The sequence below is a fragment of the Oreochromis niloticus genome, linkage group LG13, assembly GCF_001858045.2.
Source record: "Oreochromis niloticus isolate F11D_XX linkage group LG13, O_niloticus_UMD_NMBU, whole genome shotgun sequence".
In the NCBI taxonomy this organism is placed as follows: Eukaryota; Metazoa; Chordata; class Actinopteri; order Cichliformes; family Cichlidae; genus Oreochromis; species Oreochromis niloticus.
In genome coordinates, this window is record NC_031978.2 from 15186427 (window position 1) to 15210375 (window position 23949).

A 23949-nucleotide genomic window follows, 5' to 3' on the forward strand; every position below is an offset into this window, starting at 1 on the left:
ATGTATAACTCCACAACACCAACGAATTATATTTCCCAGCAGATAAAAATGAGCTGTAGATCTCAGTGTTCATAAGTGTGCAGGTGAGAGGGGGTGGAAATCAACATCACCCTATTGACAGCTCATCAGCTAATGTTCACTGACTATCAGACACAGCATCTTAAAAAGGAAACCACATTTCACCTCTGCCTGGAACAGATACAGCTGCAAAGAAGAAAAAAAAGTGCCAAGTGGGCTGAAGTGTAATTAAATTAAGACAGTTTATGTGATTATCTGCTCTTCGTGGAAGACACAGAAGGCAGCATTCAATTTTTGTCATAATGCCTGAAGTTTTTCCAGCCAAAATTACAAAAAACAGCTCTGTGAATATAAAGACTCAACTTGTGATACCTCTAAATGGAAGACACTTTTTAAAGATGCACTCAGTGCTGAGAAAACTATACAATGGTGAGATCACTGATGTTATCTGAGCTATGGTTTGGACATGTGGAAATTAGGAGGTTTACTATATGGGGGTGGTTATAATTAAAATTTTGCATAACGGAACATGTAGCAATTTCAAGCTTTTGGATGCATTTTAGGAGCTCAAAGTTTGGCTATGTCAGTTTCACAGTTGTATGGCAGTACTCATCTAAAATATCCATCTGTCCAAGAATTTTTTTGTGTGCTTTTCTGTCATTCTATATTAACAGACTCAGTATTACATAAGTCATGATGTTTTTATTACCACACAACCCACGTATTTAACACAAATACAGTAACTGTAAAATATATGCAGAGCCATCTAAAAGGTAAAAGTAGCTGTAGGTAAAATTGATTTGATCCATTTGCACTACAAAGAGCTATGCTTGAAATGGCATTGCGTAAGCTGCATATTAGTAACAGGCAATAACGATATGCTGGTTCAGGTAGTTCTGTCTTAGCATTTGGTATTTGCCATTTGTCAGTTAAAAACTATCATTTTTTTCCAGGTGAATTATTTCAGGCTTTTTAAAACACTTTTTGGCCAAAAATGTACTGCCTGGCCAACAAAGTCTTACTTATTTGCTTCCATTTAACCAAGCAAAAAGGTAAAAGCCACTGGATAATTACTCCAGCGACTAAGAGTGATTAATTACTACAGTGGCTGGCAACAGGTTATTTACTGTAACCCCAGTTATGCACTGAATAGCTTCTCATTTTTTAAACAACTGATCTGTGTTCTCTGATCACGGAAAAGATGTTACTCTATTTCATGAGGGTCAAACTGTCGGTCTGCATCAAGGAAAGGAAATAACTGAACATTGCTGATATTGCTAAAAGGATTATGATGAACCATCATCATTCAAGGAAGAAATGTGTTTGGGGAAAAAAGTAGAACTCACAGATATATATGTAACAGCATTTCCACACACAATATGATGAGAACTCAACAGATTCAGACTGAACAGCTGTGTAGCCTTAAGAGAAACACTTATCAAAAAGGGTAATCAGGGGAAAAAAGAACTCAATTTTCTAGGGAGCATAAAGATTGGACTCTGTAGCAATGGAAAAAGTCAGGTGGTCTGATGAGTCTAGATTTATCCTGTTTTAGAGTGATGGGTGCATCAGGATAGGATGACAGGTGGATAAAGTATTGCACCCATCATGCTTAGTGCCTACTATACAAGCCTGTGGGACGGTGTTCTGATCTGGGGTTGCTTCAGTTGGTCAGGTTTAGGTTTAACAACATTATGTGCCCAGAAAATGAGGTCAGCTGACTACACGAACATCCCACCATGAGCAGGTTTTTCCATCAATGGATTTTTTCTTGATGATGTCAGGAATCATCAGGCTCAAACTGTAAATGAGTGGCTATCTTCGCACATGGATTGGCTATCACAGAGTCCAGAACTTAATCCCACTGAGAATCTTTGTTATATGCTAGAGAAGACTTTACTCAGCAACTCTCCCAGCATCAATACAAACAAATTGTCACAACAAAGTTCTGGACAGAACTATATGTTGTGACACAGCATACACGTACACAAACAATGCCACTGGAAATTTGTGCTGTAAGTCAAGCTAAAGGCAGACCAACAAAATATTAGTGAGAGTGTTTTTTTGGCCGGTGACACTCACTCTAATTTGAATGAAGGGGAATGAGTAATAGACAGACCTGGAATCAATCTCAGATGAACACAAGTGGGAAAAATAACCACACAGACAACTGCTACCAGAGAAGTTATTAATGAAACTCACTGTAAAAAATAAGTGAAAAGCTCAAGTCGAGGAGCCAAATTCAAATATTTCTAACTTCACTGCACGGGCTAAAATGACAGTCTGTCACAAAAATCACAGCATGATACTCTCAGAGCTCAAAAACACAAGTAGATTTTACCAGAATAAGTAGCATTTGGAGTCATGAAGCCAAATGCACAAATTAATAAGCTTGTTTGAGAATATTTTGCTTGTGATTAATGTTTTCAAAAGGTCTGAAGATCATCGACGGTGAGGAATCAGGCCATCAGTTTAGATGGAAAAGGTTGCCCCTTACCCCTCCAGGGTGGCCATCTGAGGCTGTGACAATCAGACGGTACTGGTCAGTTGTCTCTCTGTCCAGAGGCTTGTCCAGAAGTAGAAGGCCAATCCTGTGGAGAGGGGTCAGAGAAAAGACTTGTATTACTCTTATAAAGGAGGACACTTTGATTTTAATTATTCCTTTACTTTCTTTTTGTGTCAGATCATTAATTTAGGGAAATATATTGGATATATCACTTAACAACATGATGTATGTCTACATTTCATTATTTGCATTCATTTCTGAAAAATTAGGAAAAAGAAAATGTGGGCAATGATCAAAAAGAATGAGTCTGGGATGAAGAGCAGGTGTGAGCTTAAATGCTCCCACTCTGTCTTTCTCTCTGTAGCCAGTCTCTTGCTCCCAAAGCACACGGACAGGCAAAGATTCATGTTTCCCTTCTAATGACTGCAGCAGACACCGAGACCCTCCTGCTCGTTCACATGGTATAATTTGGCACTCTGGCATTCCAAACACAAAGTGTGGATGCATTCCCATGCAGAGCACTGAATTATCTTTGTTTGCACACAGGCACACAAGACATGTGAGTAAGTGCAGCCATACAAAAACACACAGCATGCACAAAACAATTTCAGTGCCACACTGAGGAGAGGCTCTGCCAGAACTGCAAAAAGGAAGGAAAGAGGAATGCATCTGAACGCACTGCTAGATTAATGCCCGTTGCAATTCCCTGCTGTCCCCATGCTCCTTCACATTTCTAATTTAAAGCTCCTGTGGCCAAGCAGTCCAAGCAGAACCTGGCCGCTACTTTTCTACTGCCTCTGCAGCCCATAACTGTGTAACTATAGACCCTCATTTTACAATCTGACAGGCAAAGTACTGACACCTCCATCAACACTGTCTATTTTTCTAAGTACTTGCCCCAAGGTTATAGTGAACACACTGCTTTGAATCCACTACACCTGATGATCGGTGGTTCAAAAGGCCAAACACAGTTTTCTAAAACCACCATAAAAATGCAGAACAGCTTCCTTCGCTGGCTGCTGTGCTCATGTTTATTTATACATAAGCTGGAGAGGAGATAATAACATTCCATTCTGAATGAAAGCACAAGAAACCATGATGTGTGACAGTGATGATATACATTGATAACTGTCATAATTATAGTGATCATGATGATGATCTTGATGGTTATTAAGACAAAGATTAAAATGATTAATTCTGGTAGCCTGGGGAGTTTTTTTCCCTCACAGCAGCTAAAGTATTCAACTACACTTGAGCGCCTGGGTCTGAGGGGTTCACTGATCATGTGCGATAGAGCCCTGCCTCCTCTCCCCAGCCAACACAAATGAAACGATGCTGTCAGATCTATGGGACAGTGTTAACAGCATCATCTATAGTGTTAGCGCTGCACTTTAGCAGCTATCTAAATAATAACACTAACATCTTTCATTCTGCTCTTATCATGACTCTTTATGGTAAACTGTACTTGATGTATAGTGTCTATCTGGCTAGGCAAGGAGCAGAAAGGCATAGAAGAGATTATCATCTAAGCCAAGATGAAGTTCATTCTTGCCACAAGGAGAAAGTTAAGCTACAGCTGCTGCATTGTTATGTTTGTTGTTTGCACAGTGCTGTGCAAAAGTCTTGAGCCACCCCTCATTTAATAATAATACATTTTATTTGAAAGCACCTTTCAAAACACTCAAGGTCACTGTACACAGTAGAGTACAGTGAGTACAGAGTACAGTTTCTTTACATTTTGCTTCAAGAAGCCAGACTCAAGTGGGCTTAGTTCTCTTTCAACCTATTTTCAGTCCAGTTCTTGTACCTGTCCATTTTCAGAGAAATGTTTTCACCTAACACTGACCTTTGAATCATTCAAGCGTTAAAAAAGGCATCAAGTCAAAGGAAGATGAAGCTGTGTTGTGTCTGCACAGACAGCTGAGCAAAGAACAAATTTTAAATTGTATCTTTAGGCACCTTGTTAGAAGCACACTGTCACAAAAAACACAATAATGGTTCTCATGTCTTTAGTTGAATCTATAAAAATATCAACGACAACACAGTTTGACAGGCATAAAAAAGTATTTTTACACCACAACTCATATCTCAGCATGGTGTCCTTAAACAGTTTGAGGAAACTGGATGAAAGAGGACAAAAGAAGTGGCAGACCTGCAAGACTATGTACAGTACACTGAAAGTCATGTCTTTGACACAGGCATGACACAGACCTGAGAGATGGATTTTGTACATCAATTGAAGCGAGCTAATTGGAAAAGTGGCTGTCAGGAAGCTATTATTAAGCAAGGGTGACAGGAGAAAAGACCGAGGAATGCCAAATTTAACAAGTACTGGACTTCAGTAGCAAAGGGTCTTATTAAGCGATGAATCCAAATTTGAATTTTTTGGTTTATATCTACAGAGGTTGTCAGGAAAGCTGTACAATAGTGAGTGCTTGCAGCTATCTGTAAAACATGGCGGAGGCTCTGTTATGGTTTAGGGCTACATTTCAGGTAGTGATGTTAGGGATCTTGCTAAAATCGATAGAATGATAAACACAGAAAAATACCTTGTACCTAACGCAAACCCTGGAACACCCCAGAGCCCGGACCTCAATGTTATTGAAGCAGCGCAGGATCATTTTGATAGAATTTTTGCCTAAGTTGAGCTGAGGACAGTTCAGGCTTTGTTGAGGAGTAAAGATCAGTCATGCCAATATTAACTGAACAAGCTAGTTAGGATTTGATAAAACTATGTTTTTTTAATAAATGACTGCTACCATTCCCAATTTTTCCGACAAACTATGATGAATGAGAGGTAGCTCAAAGCTTGCACAATGTTGTATTTACAACTGAGTCTGATTTCACTGGACAGTAAAAAAAAAGAAAGAAAAAAAAAAAGAGTAATTTCACTTGAACCCCTTTTAATTTTGGTTTCAATCTCACTTTGAAGCAACACACTGAGCTGCCAACTAGAACACACTGCAAGTATCAAAGCTGGCATGGCCTCCAGGTTAGGTTTTTATGACTCTGAGAAACTACAAAAACAGAACTGACTTCAAAGACGATGCTGTAATCAAACAAAAGTAGGCAGGGTCAGAGTACTCAAAGTAGCATCAAGATCTGCAGACTGAAAACCCACATTAAAATTTATATAACGAATATTGTTGTAGCTGATTAAATACTGATATTTGAGTTTTTATGCATTTTATTTGACAGCGATATACTGGCCCAAATGTAAGAGGATCTCAAACACTGACGCTTAAAAGATTTATGATCAAAACAATATGCACCGAGTCAGAAATTTTACATTTGAAATCAACTCGTCCGTTCTTTTTAGTGGAAAATATAGCCATAACAGTAAGTGAATATGAAGCATTTCCACCTCCTTTAGGGGTCTCTGCCCCATTTATAAGAAAGTTCTTACTGGAGGGCTCATTATTCATACAAGCTGGAGTGAGCCAGCCTCCTATGTAGCCTGTTATCTGAACATGCAGCAATGCAAAAATCTCTTCACTGAATCAAATCTGAGTTCTGAGGGTTGAAAAATGAGAGTGTGCAATACGCTCTGTACTGTAAATTGCACACTCGTCAGTTGCACTAAACATTTTTTTGATTCATCATGTGCTATATCAGCACTTGCTTGCATTTATTATACTGATAGCCTGGTGAAAGCCTGTGATGTGACTTTAACATTTTTGACACAAAGAATGAGCTACATGGAGATGTGTCTATTTATTTTAGCATGATTTCTGTCATATCTGGTTTAGGAGATTACAGTGCCAGTGGCAAAAATAGCGATTCCCTGCTATTTTGATTGTGTCACCATGTTTTTGCTTACCGTGACTAAACCACACAGCAAACGACTCTGTATAAAAACATACAATTTTAACACCGTGGAGGAAATTAAGAGTGGAGAAAAGGTGGCAATACAGTACTGCAACACAGCTTGTCCTTACCTAGCTGGGAGGTTGAAAACTCAGACAAAATAAGCTTTAATCAATTAGTGAGACACATGTCTGGCAAGGCCCTGCATTTTCAGTCTCCCCATGTCTCGTCACTCCATATTTCTTGCTCATTTATAGATGAGAAAAGCACTCAGCGCCCACAATATTTTATGCTTTTTGCTTGCTCCGTAGAAGTAGGTGATTGAGTTTTTTGTATGCTAATGTTGAGATCTCTCCAAAATATGTTTGCTGTTTTATGATAATTTATTAGAAAACTGATTCTTGTGGACTGCGGCCTGATGGCTGAGCCACTGCCACCACACCAGCTCGCTGCTCCTTCAGTCAGATGAGCTAAAAACCTTTTCTAATTATTTTAGCCGACCTTGCTCTGCAAATTATGGAAGAAATAGGCTGGCAACACTGTGAAGCTAGTCAGAGATCTAATGAATAGCAGTGTTTTCCAATTCAAAATCTTCTAAACTAAAGATTGCATTCAACAATGTTCCTCAGTGCAAATGCAAAACCAACCAAGGTCTAAAGTATATAGCAGAGTCTCTGGTTGAGAAAGTCACCACACAGAGCCTCAACTGGTAGCTTGATTAAATATGAGCCAAACTGTGCCAACATGTGAAGGTTAGTGCTTCAGGCTGTTCTATTAACACTTAATTTGTTTGCAGTTTTCTTCTGTATGGAATAGCCTTCGCATCTTAAAATAACAAAACTCCAACAAACTCTTTGAAAAAAGTTCTCTCTCTATGAGAACATTTGAAGTATAATTAAAACTAATGAATACCAAGTGAGCTTCTATTTTCCTCCATCACAAGTGCACATCTGTCACTTCACTTTATCTTCCCATCCAAGTCATTTGCTGTGTCCATTGTTATTGTGAAAGCCGTCTTCAACGGTTGTCATACTATTTACAGTATGTATAGCCTTTGCACTTACAAAGCAATCAAAGCCTTCCATTAAGTTGCCATTTTGCTTGCAGATCACTGAGTAAATATATCCTCTAATATCAGCCGTATTGCTAAAAATCAAAAAGTCAGACACAATCCCATCTAGACTTACGTTTCAGTGAGGTTAAAGACCTTCTGGGAATCCCCGCTCACAATGCGGTATCTGATCGGATCGTTCTCTCTGTCTATGGCCTAGAGGAAGAAAAAAGACAACAGGAGTCTGAAGGCCATATGCTGAAGGGTGCAAAACAGGACAGCTGAGCTAAAAGGATGCTGCACTGGAGTGAAAACAAGCATAGTGCAGGATGTGAAATGTCAGTAAAAAAAAAAATCTGTTGTCTAAAGTACAACATATACTGGCACTGCAAAAGTCACACCGAATGCCTTGTGTGAATTTGTGACTCACCTGCAGATTGAGCAGAATAGCTCCTATCCTCATAGCTTCACTGACTTCTAGGCTGTATGTCAGGAGAGGAAAGCGTGGTGGACTCTGATTGTTGGGTGGCAAAACCTCGATGTAGACTGTCGTGATGGAGCTCCTGGCAGAAATACAGACACCATATTCAGCAGTAGTTTGACCAACTGTTGAGCTGTAATGATCTCTTGCCCATAGGGCAGTCAAATAGGTTAAATAAATACTATATTTACTTTTTCTAAATATTTTATTTTGATTGAATTCTTAAAATGGATTCAACTTTTTTTAGTATGCTCAGTACTCTTCAATAACAGCAAAACATTCTTTTTTATTAATGTAATAAAATAAACACAATTTAATTTCATACTTGGTTGAAATATTTTTTTTCCAAGCTTGCTAGGAATTTCTCACATTATTCTTGGCAAAACTGCTCAAACTCAACTAGGTTGGATCTTTTTTTTTTTTTTTGCTGTATTGGATTTAGATCCAGACTCTGGCTGCCTATACTGGGTTGTTGACTTGCTGGCCTTAGGGGATGAAATTGAGACCCAATTATTCCTTGACCTGTATGGCCATATCTAGGAAAACTGTTGGTGGTTCCAAACTTTTTCCATTTGATATTGACAGAGCATACCATGGCCCTGGGCAATTTCAATTTTTCATGTATCCTTCCTGCATTTGATCCTATACACAATCTTGTCTCAGGTTTACAGTCATATCTCTGGATTGGTTTTGTCTCTGACATCAGATGTCAGACTATATATAGATAGGTGAATGTCATCTTTTAATTACAAGAAATACAGTCAATTCAAACTCAAGACACAGTCAATCATCAGTTAACAAATTAGCTAAAGAAACTCTTGCCTTCCCTTAACAGAACACCAGCGCTTAACCGACTGTTCACTAATAAACTGATAAAATATCTACTCTTTGATTGAAAATTAGCAACCAGCTAATTAGCAATTTGGTGTGGAAGGCTTGGAAAGCTTTTAGAACAAAGGAAATGTAAAAACCATATCCATATGAAACCTACAAGTCCAGCAGCAAATATCCTAAAAGTTGGCACTTTTTACTATTTCAAACAGAAAATGCAAGAGAAGAGATGCCAAACACGAATTAACTGTAGACAGCGTCACTTGCACATAGGCCAAAAATATTCAAGTTAAGTGCTAACCAAGATGAGGGTGAAAGAACAACATCTAGAAAAGTTGAAAGGACCTCAGACACAATGTAATGACACATCAAAGCTCACTTGTATTGAGTCTTTACTACAGAAATGTAGAAAAGGAGTTTTGGTTGCGCTGTGGTTTTTCTTTGTGGTTGACAATCTTATAATGAAAAGTGCAGTCTCAAGATCAAGGCTCTAATGATTGCTTAAATTCAACCGCCTTCTTAGTTTTCATAGAAACATAAAAGTGTAACTGATTTTAATTGATTTTTAAATTTTTTTCCAACATGTCTTGTTGAACTGGTACTTAACTTTTACTTACTTTTACTAAGTACAAGCCTAACTGTACTGAACATGAAGTCCTACGAGGAGTAATTTTGTCACCATGTTAACCAGTTGGTGAAATATCTCCATGACAACCTTTCTTTGACTTAATGAAATCAAAACAGAAACACATTCCAGCCTCTTTCACAACATTGTACAAATTGAGTGGAGCACTGAAACACTGAAATTCTTTCCTTTTGACAGCTCCAAGCACACATTTAAAAAAAAAAGAAAAGAAAAAAGAAAAGGAAAAACTAAAATCATTTTCCATTTACTCACAATGAGGAAAAAGGATACATTCACTCAAAGTAGCTAGTCCAAATAATTATTTTTCCATATTTCAGCCCAAAGAAAACTTTCTGGGTCATTTCAAGCCATGTTGTGAATTACAATGAGTTTATGTTCAATTAGATAATACTGGCAAATCTGTTCATTCAGATGGCTTCGGCTCTATGAAACTGCTTTTCATTCTAAAAAGAGAAACAAATCTCCCTTCTTTTTAAAAAAAAAAAAAGAAAAAGAAAAAGAAAAAAAAGTACAGAACATTAATCACAATAACAAAACTCTGCTTCCATCAATTGACAACTCTTCAATGTTCAAATAAATCACATTAGTGTTTTACAAATGTGTAAGATTACAGTACCTTCTCTGGGTCTCTGGTGCATTGTCAGAGGCCCTGACAGTGAGTGTGTAAGATCGCCCGACAGTTAAAGTGACACCAGGTGCCACGGTGATGCGTCCAGTGCGATTACTGATGATGAAATCTCCTTGGGCGCCAGCCAGTATCTCATAGGTCACCAAACCATTCAGCCCTTCATCTGCATCTGATGCTGTCAGCTGAGGGAAATTAGGGAGATAAAAAAAGCTACACATTATACACACAGTGCTTTTGCATTTTCATTTTATTTCCTGTGCTTTACACCTCCCAGAAATATGTTTACTAAACCAGTCAAGCAGAAAATATTTCTCAGTGGGTGGGGGGGTGGGGGGTGGGGGGTTAGGATCTGTTTAGCAAGTAAGCTGCAAAGGTATTCCCAAATATAAATATATTTGCTGGACAATATCATCTACATTATGCTTATTTTTTATTTTTATTCAACCTTTAGCTATACAAGTAGTCCCACTGAGACTAAATGTCTCACAAAAAACACCCGTTTCAGTTGTTAAATGTTAAAATTACAACAATAAAAGAGAAATTGTCTATTGTTTACAGTACAGTCATATCAAAAAACAGTGATGATTTCACAAAATGATTTGTATGTCTTAAAGTATGTGAAATGACAAATGCATAGATAAATTTACAGGGTCTGCATTTAAGTGAAATCAAACCTAAGCGATTTTGGTTTGTTTAACTTAATGATAAGCAAAGTTGCAAACTACTTTCACTACTTTCAACCTTTCATATAAAATATGGAAAGCTGTTGACAGACAGCTGACAGACATAGTTCTTTTGGCAAGTGTGACGGAAAAAATGATACGTAAATATATCATTTATTTCATGCTCTCATATCAAACAAATTAAGGAACCACCATTTCCTTCAAGGAAAATTATTTAGGACATCCCGCTGCTTGTAAATACGAGCCCTCATAGTGTAGTTGGCTTCATATCTTTAGGGCCTTGAAACTTTAATCCAAGTTACCATGACCTCCTTTTCCATGCTCCTGTCGTTGGAGTAAGAGCTGTAGCATCAAATAAGCAGCAGAATCCTCAGGGGGCTTCAGCTCTCATAAATGGCTTATAAAAATCGGTTAAGCGGTCATACCAGGCACTCTGTGACCCCTGGCCTCATTTCAGGGAGGGTGAAACGGCTGTTTCTTAAAACCGATTAAACTTGACCTTTTCAATGTTTGACATTTTTTTTTCTCTTTTGAGGAGAGGCCGTGCTGAGAGGACAGATCAGTTGAAAGATGAAAGAATCATGCTGCGACTATCAAATGAGACAATAAAATGATAGAACTCTTCACTCCTCTGTTGTAGCAAAATGAGGTTATGGTTCATGTTTTGAAGAAGTCCTCCCCTACGCCATAAGTTTGAGTGAGCTGTAATTATGACCTCTAGTTAGGTTTTGAAGTTAAGCGACCTTCAGCGTCCTTTTAAATAAGCGCATGTAAATTATGAGCTGGTGTTGTCACCTTCACTGGAATGACAATAATTTCCACAGGCTAACTAAATATTGCCTGAGCACTCCCTAACCAAGCTGTTTTTGTTCCTACCCAGAATGAAACAATGAATGAAAAATGTCACTTTCAGTAATGCCTACACAAGTCTGCTCAACGTTTATCGTTTTCATGCACAGATGTTAGATTTGGTTATCTTAAGCATACACGCATAACAGAAAAGATGGAAGTATATCATGACCTTTAAAACCAGTGCACTAATGAAATCAAAAATGAACAATGTTCCTAATCCATAAAGATAATCAAAATAGACTAAACAAACAAGAAGAAAATTGTGTTTTGTAAGCAAAATACGTAAGCGGGGGGTTAATTCACGGTCATCACGAGTGCCTTCCACTACGAATTAACCAAGCTTGTGCACTGAAGATATAGATAAAAGCATTGTCTGTTGTGGTTATTGGTTTTGAGCGTGAAAGAACGTGCGTGAGAGAGATTCTGTGCGATGAGGAAAAAGAGGGAGACGTAGAGTGGCGTGCTGGTGCAAGAGGAAAGAAGCAAAAGAATGATTGTTGGATTGATTACCTGTAGCACCGTCTCCCCCGGCTGCATGTTGGTGAAGACTTCAACACTGTAGGAGACCTCTCCAAATGTGGGGGTATTGTCATTGGCATCAATGACCAGGATGTTGACAGTTACCGGCCTGCTCTGCTGGACGCCATCTGATGCCACCATCTATAAACACAAGAGAAATACCTAATAAAGCTTCAGAAAGTGTACACAAGTCCATTTTCCTCAGAAAAATCATAGATAATTGATTATTTAATTCAACCTTATGCTTATCAAATAGTGACAGCCTAAGTGTCAAATAACGTTTTTACGACCTCAACACCACCGCTTACAGTTTTCCTTTGTATACGTTCATTTTTCTTTCCCTTGACATTAGAAAAGTGCTTAGAGAAGAAAAGGGAGTGCTTGTCTGAAGCTCGCCTAAAGGACAGATTGCAAACTGAACAAACCACATGTTTATTTGTCCCTGGCAGCTCTGATCTCCAGTACTTGGCGAGGTAGAAAGAAAATGGACTGAGCAGAACAACAAGTGCAGTGTAGGAGAGGGTAGATCTAACCAACAACTGTGGCAGCAGCAAAAAATACATGTTTTGACGCTTTGCACTAAGCGTCAAAATTGAAATGACAAATCCTGCTGGTTATACTGTATATCAGGAGATTGCTTTTAGTAGCAGCTAAACACTCACAGTGAAGGTGTTGAACAGAAACAAATGATAACATATAGAACCGTGCTTTTCCATCCTATCAAACTGTGTTTCTGTTCTTGAGCCAGACCCATAACTGAGATGCCAAGAAGTTTTAGGGAGACAACGAAAGCAGATTTGGATTTACTGAGACAATCCATACTTATACAGACTTATATAAATGTGTAAGTACTGACTAATGTAAACCATGTCATGCCTGACTAATATGTTTACTATGAGAAGTGGATAAAACTGATTCCAAATGAGAGGACACATTTCCGAATGCAGAGGCCAGCAAAATAGACAAAAAAACTTAATGGGTTGATTGAAAAAAAACAACAAAAACAAATGTAAATATATAAAAATAAGAATCCAAAAAGATGCATGAAGACTAAGGTATAAATAGGGCAAATGACAACAAGAAAGACATGACTATATATTCGGTAGTGATTGTGAATGAGACACAGATGGGTTCCCAATAAAACTCACTGGAAAACTAACCTTCAAAGTAAGCAAACAAAAAGAAATAACCTAAAAAAGATTCAACTCTATCACAAAGACTAAACATGAATAGAGAAAGCTTAATGCTAGGGAAACAAACTAGATAAACACACATTCATACAATACTTTACAAACATCTACACAAAAAATGTTTTCCTAAAAGAAACAAAAAAACTTGGATATTCTTAAAAAATTTTGACTACCTATACTCTACAGCTAGAGTACAGATAGTTTAATTTAAATTATAGTAATAAATGTGGTAGACAAATAATCCCTGAGAAATACAAACACATACACATTAGTCAAAGAAGTGCATCAATATGTTAAGTGGAAAGTTTTATAGATTCTGATGAACTCATATCCAAAAAAAAAAGTTTTAAAAGTGATAGGCAATGAACTACAAGCTGAGACTAACTGTTCCAAGCTGGGAAAAATGTACAGCCTGTTGTGAGATCAGCCTGAGACATATCTACAAAGCTTAAAACCAAATACTAAATAAATATTTAGTATTATCAATTTCAAACACTATAGAGGCAGAATCCTTCAATTTTGAGTGTTCAGATACTAAGGAGGAGGATCCTGGTGGTAGGCAACAGTCCATTTGTTTCATCTTGGTTTCTCTTCCCAGGTCTCTGTTGGGGGCAGGGACTGGAACTGGATAATGAGAGGTCTGGAGTCATGTGTTCTTGGCTTTCACTATCCCCATTGCTGCTCAGAGACCTGCATTGGTGGCACTCTCCTTGTCCACATAATTTTGATAGCTATTCGCCCACTGCTAAGAAGGCGGAAGATCTGAGAGGCACGGTAATGCTGGAAGAACACTGTGTTCCTGCCTGCAGTCTCTTAGGTGGTGCCAGGAGATACCAGCCATATGATCCCTGTTGACTTGCTTCACAGAGCTTTGGCCGAATTTTTCAAACCCCCCAAAAATTAAGAATACCAATATCCCACTATGAACCTTTCACTAAAGTCCACAGGGATAGAAAGCAGAGTTTTCCTGTCGTGCTCCTACTAGTCCATGACTACATTTTCATCCTACGCCTTAGTCTGATCCAGAGGACTGGGTATAACCAACATTTCAAGGTATGTAGATGAATATCTACTGTATAGCTCTGTCAATGATTAAGCTTTATGTCAAGAGTCAGCAAGTAAATCACTAAAATAATGTTCTTTTTAGTTTTATATAAGAGTGAGTTCCTTGTTTGTGTTATCAGGCACAACATTATGTTGTACTATTAGGGAAGACAGGAGCAAGGTTAAATCTTTCTTCTGAACCTACAGTAAGAACAAAGCATTGAGCAAAAGCAGTGTCTCATGTGGGCTCTGGCTCATAATGTCTTTTGCACAACTAACAGTAGGCAGTCACAACAACGATTTGTCCACCACAAAGGACAATCCCAGGGTAGGTTGCTGTCAAAACAGCATTTGTCTCACTGGTTGTGTGATGCAATCACACAGGCCTCGAGGCCACAGCCGTCCTTCATACTTCACATCTGCCTTATTCTCACCAACAACTCCTCAGACAGATGGGTGGTGCAAATATCTGCACAGTAGAATCTTGGGCATCTTTGTGCATGGAGTTCTATCAGTGCACTACATCTGAGTCCTTCTGACTCAGGTTTTAAGCATAATACACTGCCACTGTTGTGTTGACAAATCTGGCACCTTTCTGCATGTGCGAAGAGCTGTTCCTCTAATCCAATCATGGATTAGTCAGGTACATGGTGGGTAAAGTACTGCTGTCCTGCTGTAGCAGGTGTGTTGTGTAAAAGGTGTGTAAATTTCATTCAGTTTTTTCCACATCACAGGCCTGACTTATCCAAATGACAGCTTATACAGGGGTTAGCTAAAATGAAACAAGATTTATTAGGCGGTCTAAACCCAGATTCTGTTGTGGCAGATCGCCAAACCAAGAAGGTACTGGATGCATTTTATGACCCCAGACAGCCAGAAGAAGGGACATCATGGTACCTCTTATTAGAAATTAAGACACATTCCTGCCATACTGAATGTCTGAACTCATTAAGCTTCTCTTTTAACAATTACAACACCACATAGAACAATAACTAGTAGACAACACTCTTAGCACCCTGTCACCTAAACTAAAATGTGTGTAACATGCATACTGTCCAGATGGCAATAAAAACTCCTCATGCATTCAAAGGCCACAATCTAACATGTTAATGTAACAGCTCAGACATGTTGCCATGCGATAAACCTTTGGATCAACAAAGACTAGACAAAGAAAAGTTAAAAAGACTTTTTCTTGAAGCACAAACCTCGCTTTCATTCTAAAGACTGAATTAAATCTTACTTCAAGTAAAAAAAAGTTGCCAACAAAAAAAAAAAGGTTGACTTTTAGTGATTTTCTTTCATGGACCTTACTATCAGTGTTTTACAGACACAGGTGGACACTTCATTCATCCCCCTCCTCTATTTCAGTCTTCTTATTTTCCCACTGTTTGTGTTCCTTGGATATATTCATTGTACCTCGATCAGCTTTTAAATACAAACTTGTAATATTTACACGTTTATATTTAATTTTTTTAATCTATTTTTTAAGGCACCCAGACACAATAGTGACAACATCACAGTAGTGGTTAGCAGTGTATCTGTATAGTTAACTTTATTTATATAGTGCCAAATCACAACAAAGGTCGCCTCAATGCACTTTAAACTTATAATAGTCTTAATTTCATGATATGAATACTTCATGTACCACTCTACTATATCTGTGAGCAGATAAAAACAGCTTTTCAGGAGGCTTAAGTGAATTATATCTTTGGACATTCAATGCACTGAATAGTGTACTGAGAGGAGACTTGTATTAACTTCATTTGTGAAACACTGATAACTTTAATTAACTACACCACTGAAATGCATGCTGGGTAATGCTAGCTAGCCAAGTAGCTCTAATGCTACCCGAGTAAAGACAGATAGAGGATGAAAAAAAAGAGACCAAAGATGGTCCAGAATATTTTGCTGCCAAAAGATGAGCTGTGTTTTCTAACCACAGAATCATTTGTGCCACAAACTTTAGAAAAATAAGTCCAAATGGAGTTTGTTACAAAGTTGCACTTCAAAGCTCTGCTGTGGAAACATTAACACCAGTGAACCATACAGTAAGTCTGCAGCTGGAAAAGATGACATTAAGGAAAACCGAAAAGCATAACAAGCAGCCTGTTAGGTACTGATCTTACATTAAAGCCTGTATTTTATATAGTCCTGACAGAAAAACAAATATAAGCCATTATAAATCTAAAAAGGCCCACTTATGGAAATTATTACTATTAGTAATAATACCACAATTTATAAAGTGAACAAGAAAAAAATATAAACAAAAGAAAACAGACCAAAAACAAAAACAAAAAAACCCCCAAAACCCAGCGTGATACAAAGTTTTATTCGTACCATCTAGCATCACATCATATCATCTAAATTTAGCTCTTCCAAGCCACTAGCATCTAAAGCTTCACTGAACCTCATCTATGTGGTAGTCGACATCGCAAGTCATGGCTCAAGTAGCTGGAGCCTCGAAGACTGGTTGGGCTGTCGACTTACCCCGTGGGTGTAGTGAACATGCTTGCCTTCTACTGACTCACACAGCCCTAGACTTAATGTGTGCTGCAGGTGTAACGAGTAAAAGGACAAACTGTGGTGCACACACGCTGCCAGTAGCCAGTGGCACATCCTACCTTTTTAATATAGCAAAGCAGTAAAAAAGGTGTGTCCATTAGGGTTACAGTAGCATCACTGTATCGCTGTGCTACAGCATTTATTTTATTTTATATAGTTTATTATTATATTATTTAGAGTTTGGACAATTCTTACAACCTTAATGTCTTGTCAAGTAGTCTAGTTCTCCAGACTTCTTGAAGGATATCCTGAAGTTCTTCTTTGGTGTTGGCTGCCTTTTGTTTTATTTTCAGTTTCAATAATGTCGAGGTCCAAGCTCCGGAGAGGCCGAGCCATGACTGACAATGTTCCACTGTGTGTTTTTCTATCCAGGTATGCTTTTACTGCATTGGCAATGTGTTTGGGATCATTGTCATGCTGAAAAATGAAGCTGTTGCCAGTCAGATGCTTTTGGTATTGCATGATGGATGAAAATCCAACAATACTTTTCTGCATTCATAATTCCATGAATTTTGAAAAAAAATCCCCAATGCCACTGTCTGAAATGCAGCTCAAAACTGTGACAGAGTCTCCCCTGTCTTTTATAGATAGCTGCAGACACTCTCTGCTGACATTCTCCATACATTTTGACAACAAACTGAACAAAAAATTTAAAATTTGGATTTGTCACTCCATAAGACTAGTGGCCTCTGATTTTCAGTCCATTTCTTGTGGAGTTTGCCATACCTCAGCTTTTCCTCTGTTTTCTGTCTTTAAGAATGCCTTCTTGACAGCCACCCTTCCACTAAGACCATTTCTGATGAGGCTTCGGCAAACAGTAGACAGACCAATTGAAGGGCCAGAAGTATCACTCAGGTCATGTGTCAGGTCTTTGCTGAATTTGTTCCTTTTTTTTTAAAGACATGACTTTCAGATACTACTCATCTGCTGTGGATAGTTTTTATGCCTGCCACTTCTCTTATCCTCCACTTGTCCAGTGTTCTTAAATTTTTAAGGGCACACTGCACACCATGCTGAGTTTCTGACTAATGGTCCTTCAGGAACTTGTTCATGTAAAAATAAAAGTTTATGTCTGTCAAATGGTGTCATCTTTACTATATTTCATAGATTCAAGAGAAGAAATGGGAACTTGAAGCGTTTTTGTGAGATGCTGCTAGTAACAAAGTGCTTAAACATGCAATTTAAAATACATTTTTATTAAGTTGTCCATTATATGTAGACATTTTTTAAAATTATCTCTTTAAGTATTTTATTGTTGTTGTTTATTTTAATTACTGAGTGATTTATTGTCAAAAAATGGTCAGGTATAAGGACTGGACTGAAAAAGGCCGAAAATCAGCCAATGTTTAAATAAAAACTTTCAAAGAAAGAAAGCTCAAGACCACTTAAAAAAATACCAGCCCCTGCCTGTGCAGTAGATGAACCTATGGTATGAATGTGAAAATCCTAGGTGATTTTCAGAAAACCTGACCTCTGACCTTGAGGTGGAGATCAGCAGGACTCAAACTTGTCTGAGATTTCAGCAGCAGCACCTATGGTATGAGTTTGAAAGTTCCAGGTGATTTCTTGAGTTATCCCATCATAAGATTTTCAGAAAACTTGGCCCCTGTCCTTGAGGTCAGAGATCACTGAGATTTGAGTTACCGCATTAACAAACTTGGGTGTCGGCCTGCGTGTGACAACAGTACCCCATCAGCCTTTGATGGCTGAGGGATAAAAAGCACAAGAAAGTCTGGCTCCTTAGAAGCAAAACATAATGAAAAGATTGATGGTTCAAGACATTTTCATGGTACTGAATATTGTAAAAACAGTACAACATAGCACCCCGATAATCAGTGACATACATTATGATGTAATAAAAAAAAAATTAAAAAAAAACCACAAGCAGAAAATGAATAAATGAATAAATGTAACTCACTAAAAATGTATCTATAGAATTTACTCAAAACCTATATAGCATTTAATGTGCAACTTGTCTGTTCAAGTGAAGAGACATGAAGAGGACGTTACCAAAAGATAGCGGAACAATTGCTTCTAATGATCCGAGAAGGGAATTTCTCTCTTTTACATGTGATACTGAATAAAGACCTTTCTACAAAGCTGTGCCAAGCATTGCTATCTAAAAAATGCAACAAAATCAACCCACAACTGACAGCTTCTCAGCTTCTCTGTAAAGTGTTGTCAGAATGGATCTTGAGCTCAAAAGCATTCTTAGCACTTACCAGCTTTTAAGCTTCTCATACTCCAAACCAGAGAGAAACCAAAGTGGATAAATAAAGCTGAGCACACATAGCACAAAAGGGTCAACAACGCACACACATAATAAATAAAACATGCCTTCATATACCGCTGGTGCTGATGTCCAAAGCACTTTCACCAACTCAACCAAATCCAACAGCACACCAAATCATCCCAGTTCAAACTTCTGCGGTCCCCGGGGAAACATTTCCAGCGAGCTTGCTGTACTATCACTGCTGGTTTGCTAATACCCCTGGATGAACACGTTGCTACCTCTCTAAGCCGAAACAGTTAAAATTGGTGAACCAGACTGCTAATGTGAAATTAATAGCAATGAAAACATCAGATAAAACATGAAAGTAGCTGTGCAGCTCAGTGAGACTGAACCATGTCATATGATATACAAATTACAGGGTTCCAATAAATTTGAATGACTTGTTTTGTGAGTCAAAGTCAAAAAGAAGAAAAGAAGAAAAAAGAAAGCCAACATGGACAGTGCAAACAATATTTTGATTATGATCTGAGAGCCAGAAGCATTTTGTCTTGTTTTTACAGTTTTTGGAAGTGGTGTGCAATCCACGAAAGCCGAGAAAGACAAGAAAATAATTCAAACACAAGTAACTTAAGGAGCATATTCATATACCATATACCTGACTACATTCAAGAGTAATAGAGAAATCTACAGCAAATAAAGAAGAACAAAGGGAATAAAGAAATCGTAGGAAGAGAACTATTACAGTACTAGTACAATTTAACTTTTGGTGAAATACTAATTATTAATGGGCAGATCATTACTTAGTAACAGGATAATTCTACATGTATAGTGAATAACACTAAGCACAAAAGATTAAAGATAAAATACAAATGGATCACCAGTTTAACATTTCATGGCTATTTTCAAGTTTCAGAGTACAACTCTCTATTTGAGTTTTCTGTATTTGCAGGATGTTTTCTTGCTTCATGGATGATGTTAACCTGATCAATAAGCTACTTGATTTTGTTTCTGATTTATCTGGGATTTGCCACCACTCCAATGTTTCTCACATTACAGTTTCTGTGAATAGTATTAAAATCTATGTATTGTTACATAACGTTAAAATAAACATGCACCACAAATCCTACTGGGCAAACAAAACTGATGTGCCTCTGGTTCACTGTTGGATGGAAATGTATAAGTGGACAAACTGCCTCACTTCACTGCTATTGGTCCACTAATAAAGGTCATATTGCTCTGGAAGTGTCAGGTCAGCTTTGTATCTCCAAGTGCCTCTTTGTACATGGCTAATCTTGAACTTCTATTTAAATACAAAAAATGGAAGATGTGGGTCACAGTGCTCGAGTGCAGTTGTGCAGATAGCTACACTGAGTTGTGGGCCTACCGTGAAAGTATAGGCCATCTGCTTCTCCCGGTCCACAGGTTTGAGGAGCCTCAGGTAGCGGATTATCCCAGTTGGGGTCAGGCTGAAGATCATGGTGTAGTCATCCAGGGTAATCGTCACCATGGGGTCTTTTGTCTTCCGAAAGAAAGATATACAAAAAAAGAAACATGTTACCATGGTGACATGACTGTTTCATCATGTTTTTTTCCAAGGCCGCAGCTGTGGGGCTGAGAAACCTATCAAATGGTACATTTTGATCTGCCAAAGAGTTGGAAAAAGTAATCTGTTGGCAGGTCGCCCATCTTTCTAGAGAAAATAGAGAAGAAGGCAATGAGCCATAAACCAATGTCTTTTTAACATGAATGAAACACTCAAAAAACCCACATCTTTATGAATGTGACTGTATCAAGAAAGCAATAGGAAGGAGTCTTTACTAATTACTACACCTGTTCCTTTAGGGGGAAAAGATTAAGCAGGCAAGATATGGGGTTTTCAGCTTTTGGTTTAGGGTTTCCAGATGAAAACAAAAAGTTTGAGAAACATTTTGAAAAAGAGCCATTTTGATAACAATGTGTCATCACTGCTGTGTTAACAAATAAAACTGTGGTCCACTGCTGCAAGTCGTCTTCGATTCACATCCATCAATGAGTCCTCTTAAGAGAGTTTGGTAAACATCGGGACTGGGTGGCTTATTGATTTTGTTATCTCTGTTTCCACTTTGATGTGTTAATCTTCTGCAAAGACTTGCTATATATTGAAAGATGAACTAAAGGTAGTAATCATTTGTTTTAGCTGCGTGTCACAGTGCGAGTCTAACAGTGCAGTGAGTGAGTTAGTGTTCTCCACTGAGGTGGATGCACACACGCACGCACACTTTGTAAGCTGTCAAAGAAATGGTTAACACCCCACACAGAAGAATCACTTTGTAAAGTTTTGATTTAAGAAATGCAGAAACAGCAATCTGCACGTTAAAGAAGACACTCCAATCAAAGCAAAACACTCCAAACACACACTCAAATTCCTGTACAAAAGTCAGCACATCAGCTTGATTGATGTACAACACACCCATCATTACAGGAAACCCCATTACCATTTAATTGATCATTTGTGCAATTCTGCAGTAAAAAGAAGAGGAATTCTGCTGAAAATAGTTGGAGTTTTTTTCAAATCCAAAGCAGGGTTATGAAGTTGGTAATTATACGCTGAGAATGTCTCCAGCAGTGATGAGTGCTCTGAATGTATTCTTACTTTTCACAGTGTGATGCATGCATTAACAGTAGGTATGTCCCAAATCAGTTTTGCTAAAAGGGAAACAGCAGTACTGATCTGTATCGGCTACATGGAATGAAGTTTAAATGAATGAGATTCGCATTGACATTGTGCCAGATCAGGTAAAGTGAGTAGGCAAAATACATACAACTAAAAGGAATGCATTTAACCTTTTGTTTGAAGTGGAAATCAAGCAAGGAAATGTCTCTTTCCAAAGATATATACATGTATTTTTAAATCTTTGGCCATCATATCACATTAGAAAGAAACCAGCAGAAGCCATGTTGCAGGTTTAAAGCAGAACTATTAAGCCAAATCTCTGAATTCAATTTCCTTTACTGATAGCAGAGGCCCAGCACAGGCCCACTTTAACTTATTAAGTGTACACACTGCAGCTGCATTATGCAGGGAAACATGAATATTGGATTAAACTCGGCATCAAAAGCTAGTCAATCTTTAAAATGATTTGCATCAAAGATTAGAGCACAAAACTGGATCAGGACATCCCTTTATAACATTGTGTGGGTTTGAGTGCGTGTGTGAGTTTGTGCGTGCCACAGCATTTAAAATCAGCCCTTTTACCTACAGGTGTAACACCAGGAGCCAGCTGTAACAACAAAACAAATATAGCAGGACAATGACTCATGCACATGTTATTTTCTGTGAGTACGCGATACAAGCACATGAATAAATGTGGCTCTGTGCTCAATATTTAATCAATGCACTACAAGTATTTTGTGTTTGTATGCACACACGCATGGATGGGCATCTTTAAAGAGTAAGCGACAGTGAGTTTAGGCTGATAAAGCCTCTCTTTCTCTCTGTACCTCCTCAATGTCATTATCCAAAGCAACGATTCCCAGGGGGGCGGTAAGGTTGGCACTGGCTGAGATAGTCGTACCCACTGGGGAGGACTCACTCACATAGCCCTGATAGGTAGCAAACTGGAAATATGGCGCCTGGTTGTTCTGATCCAAGATTTCAACGATGACTTTAGCATATGCTGGGAGGGGATGACCATTATCCTGTTCAGCCTTGGGAGAGGGGAAAAAAAAGAACAAGGGTGAAAGTCACTCTGTGGAAAATACCATATCAACAAGACTACTCTGCTGGAAAGTTATCCTGTTCCAACTCTCATGCAGGCACAGAAATAGAAAGGCGTAATTTCTCTGAGTGTCGTTTCAATTATAAAAAAGCTATATTGACTAAATTTAATCAGGGGCCCATTTAGGATTAGAACTTAGTAATTACCGGGGCATTTAACGCAAATACCATCCTTTGTAGGAGAGAGACTGCAATTAGTGGCACTCCTTTGCTGTCAAATCAGTGACCAGTGATAGAAGGAGGCTCTTGGGAATATTACGAGCTGAGTCAATGCCAAAATTAACCACTTCACTATTAAAAAGGTTCATACCAAATCTGTCTGCATTGCTGAAGGTGAAAAATCCCTGTTTTTCTGTAAAGGTTCTCTGTCTTCTGAATCGACCACAGAACAGTCTGATATAATAAAATCCCCATTTACAGCTCATCTATTCAGCATGTCAATATCCTCAACCAAAAACAGACATGCAGCACTCAGACATGGAACAGAGCTTAGAGAAATGTTCTGTTTCAAGACCACTGAAAGAGTGAGGTGGGATAAATAGTTAAAATTACATTGCTCAATATGTCCTCTTAAGCTATTAAAATGTTTACAAACTAAAACTGGAAAGATAAATCCTGAGCTTTAAAATCTCCAAGAAATGCACAAGTGAAACATGAACCTGCATCCAAAATCAGTTTGCATTTGTGCCATGTGCAGAGAAACACACAGCAAACTGGAGGAATCCATAACAATCACAACAATGTAAACAATCCTTCCACTTCATTTTGCTGCACAGCTGGTGGGTGACATGGCCACTTTAGTAACATAGTACATTTCCATAAATCAGTATGTTGTCTCAGCCGTTCAAACTGCACAAAAACCTAATGAAGCTGAACTTACACTAGAGTCGAATCCGACACTGCCACATCCCAGTAAGACGAAACTTAATGAATGCGGTCTGGTCAGGCTGTCACTACAATCTTTCCCCTCCTAAGCACATATGTCACTATTGCCACCCACACTGGGATGCTTCAGAAACATTAAGGCTTTGAAAATACAGAAGGAGCGGGGGACTAAGGGAACATCAGTTTAGGCCATGACCTGGAACTAATTCAGCACATTAGCTCAATTTCACTGGGCTTGTGTTGCAGAGTGCCAATT

General features: G+C 38.3%; 1 protein-coding gene across 12 annotated transcripts in view; it reads right to left on the reverse strand.

Annotated features, from left to right (window-relative positions):
- LOC100697845 (protocadherin-15) overlaps positions 1–23949 on the reverse strand; it is a 217328-nt gene that overhangs the window by 79863 nt on the left and 113516 nt on the right. For all 12 annotated transcript variants that reach the window (XM_005474209.4, XM_025897607.1, XM_025897603.1 and 9 more), the window contains 7 exons: positions 22532–22738; positions 20436–20570; positions 12014–12163; positions 9957–10150; positions 7813–7945; positions 7519–7598; positions 2516–2609 (listed from right to left, as the gene is read on the reverse strand). In XM_005474209.4, coding sequence (XP_005474266.1) covers positions 2516–2609; positions 7519–7598; positions 7813–7945; positions 9957–10150; positions 12014–12163; positions 20436–20570; positions 22532–22738 — 993 coding nt within the window. The remainder of the gene's footprint in view (positions 1–2515; positions 2610–7518; positions 7599–7812; positions 7946–9956; positions 10151–12013; positions 12164–20435; positions 20571–22531; positions 22739–23949) is intronic.